Consider the following 2,025-nt stretch of genomic DNA (forward strand, 5'->3'; position numbering starts at 1 on the left):
TGAAGTACATCTGAGAAAGACGGTAAGGAACATCAAAAGCGACAATGGGCTGGAATTCAAAAATAAAGAATTTGAGGACTTTCTGGCTGACAAAGGGACAACTGACAACTTTTTAGCTCCTTATACACCACAACATAATGGGATTGTTGAAAGACGAAACCGTTCTCTATCGAAAGCCCAATGTCAAATTTTTCCACATATTCGGTTCACGGTGCTTTATTTTCAATTCTAAAAAGAACCGAAATAAGTTTGACGTCAAAGCTGATGAGGAAATCTTTCTAGGTTACTCGCTAACATCAAAAGCATATAGAGTGTTGAACAGAGGTTCCAAACGAATTGAAGAAACATATTATGTTACCTTTGACGATAATTACATGAAGAAAGTTCAAAGGAGCGAAAATGACTTGGGGGAAATTTTTCCTGAATCAGGACAAATCTCGATTCCCATATCCAACTTGTTTGAAGAGTACATTCGGTTATTTAATGAACCAGAGAAAGCATTACACTCCGAAGCGAAAGCGGTAGACAACAAAATTGATAATCTCAAAAGGATTATAGATGAAGCTGCCAAAGAAATAGAAACTGAACCTCCTAAACCGTCAGGTGGTCAACCCTCCACTGACTCTCCAAACAGTGGCTCATTGTTCAAGGGGGAGATTTCATCAGCACCAAAGACAACCGAAATATCTTTCGAGGGGGAGAATCCAATTTCGTCCCCAACTCATAAAGGTCCAGGCGAGGGGGAACATACAGTTCCAAACCCACCTAATAGTAGTCCAATCAAGGGGAAGTATCTGACTCCCACTGAGGATGAAAACTCTGATTCTCACAAAGGTTACACTTCGCCAGTCGAGGGGGAGAATGAGCATGCAACTAACGAAGGTGATCAATCAGAACTTGAAGAGGAAGTAAACGCAGAGTTGGATCGAGCCTATGACCCAAATTATCCTCCTTTAGTGAAATGGGTCAAGGATCATCCCAAAGCTCAAATTATTGGAGAATCATCTGAGAAAGTTCTTACTCGTTCTCAGTTGAAAGCGAAACAAATTGCATTATTCTCTAAAGTTGAATTATGTATGTTTAATTCGTTTATCTCCAAGGTTGAGCCGAAAATGGTTAATGTTGCACTTGATCATTCTGATTGGGTTCAAGCAATGCAAGATGAGCTCCATGAGTTCGAATGCAATCGAGTTTGGAGGATGATTCCCACACCAAAGGATGCTTCAGTGGTTGGCTTGAAATGGGTCTTCAGGAATAAATTGGACAAAGAGGGGAATGTTATTAGAAACAAGGCTCGATTAGTAGTAAAATGATATTGCCAAGAGGAAGGAATAGACTATGAGGAAACCTTCGCTCATGTAGCAAGGTTGGAATCTGTTAGAATCTTTCTGGCATATGATGCTCATAAAAACTTTGAAGTCTTCCAAATGGATGTGAAATGCGCTTTCCTGAATGGAGAACTAGAAGAAACGGTGTATGTTGAGCAACCTCCCGGGTTCGTGAACGAGAAATTTCCTGATCATTTCTATGTGTTGGATAAAGTTGTATATGGTTTAAAGCAAGCACCAAGGGCATGGTATGAAACTTTAACTCGCTTTCGGAAAATGTCAAAATTTAAACAAGGTTTGGTTGACCCAACCTTCTTCTGAAAGAAAGAAGGCGAACATCTAATGATAGTTCAGATTTATGTCGATGACATCATCTTCGGCTCCACAAATCCTAGCTTAACGGCTGAATTCAGGAAGTTGATGGAGACTAAATTTGAAATGAGCGCAATGGGTCCAATTAACGTTTTCCTTGGTTTGAATATTAGACAGTGACCGGAAGGTATCTTTATCAACCAGGAGGCTTATACAAAGAACTTGCTGGCGAAATTCGGTATGATGGGAGTTTCGAAAGTGAAGGTTCCTATGGCATTTGGAATTAAGTTAACACCTTCTTCGAAAAAACTTGTTGTTGACATAACACTATATCGACAAATGATAGGGTCCCTTATGTATCTAACAGCTAGTAGACCGGACATAA

General features: G+C 39.9%; 1 protein-coding gene across 1 annotated transcript; it reads left to right on the plus strand.

Moving 5' to 3' along the window:
• The first annotated feature begins 374 nt into the window (after positions 1-374).
• Positions 375-1,313, plus strand: LOC145049872 (uncharacterized). Its single transcript, XM_078998216.1, has one exon. The coding sequence runs from the start codon at positions 375-377 to the stop codon at positions 1,311-1,313; it is 939 nt and encodes a 312-aa protein (XP_078854342.1).
• The last annotated feature ends 712 nt before the right edge of the window (positions 1,314-2,025 follow it).

The sequence above is a fragment of the Lactuca serriola genome, chromosome 5 (assembly GCF_051521515.1).
Source record: "Lactuca serriola cultivar US96UC23 chromosome 5, Lser_US96UC23_V15, whole genome shotgun sequence".
NCBI classification, from domain to species: Eukaryota; Viridiplantae; Streptophyta; class Magnoliopsida; order Asterales; family Asteraceae; genus Lactuca; species Lactuca serriola.

Bases quoted from the DNA above. Each gene is read 5' to 3' on its own strand.
- LOC145049872 (XM_078998216.1), top strand. From the start codon at position 375: ATGAAGAAAGTTCAAAGGAGCGAAAATGACTTGGGGGAAATTTTTCCT.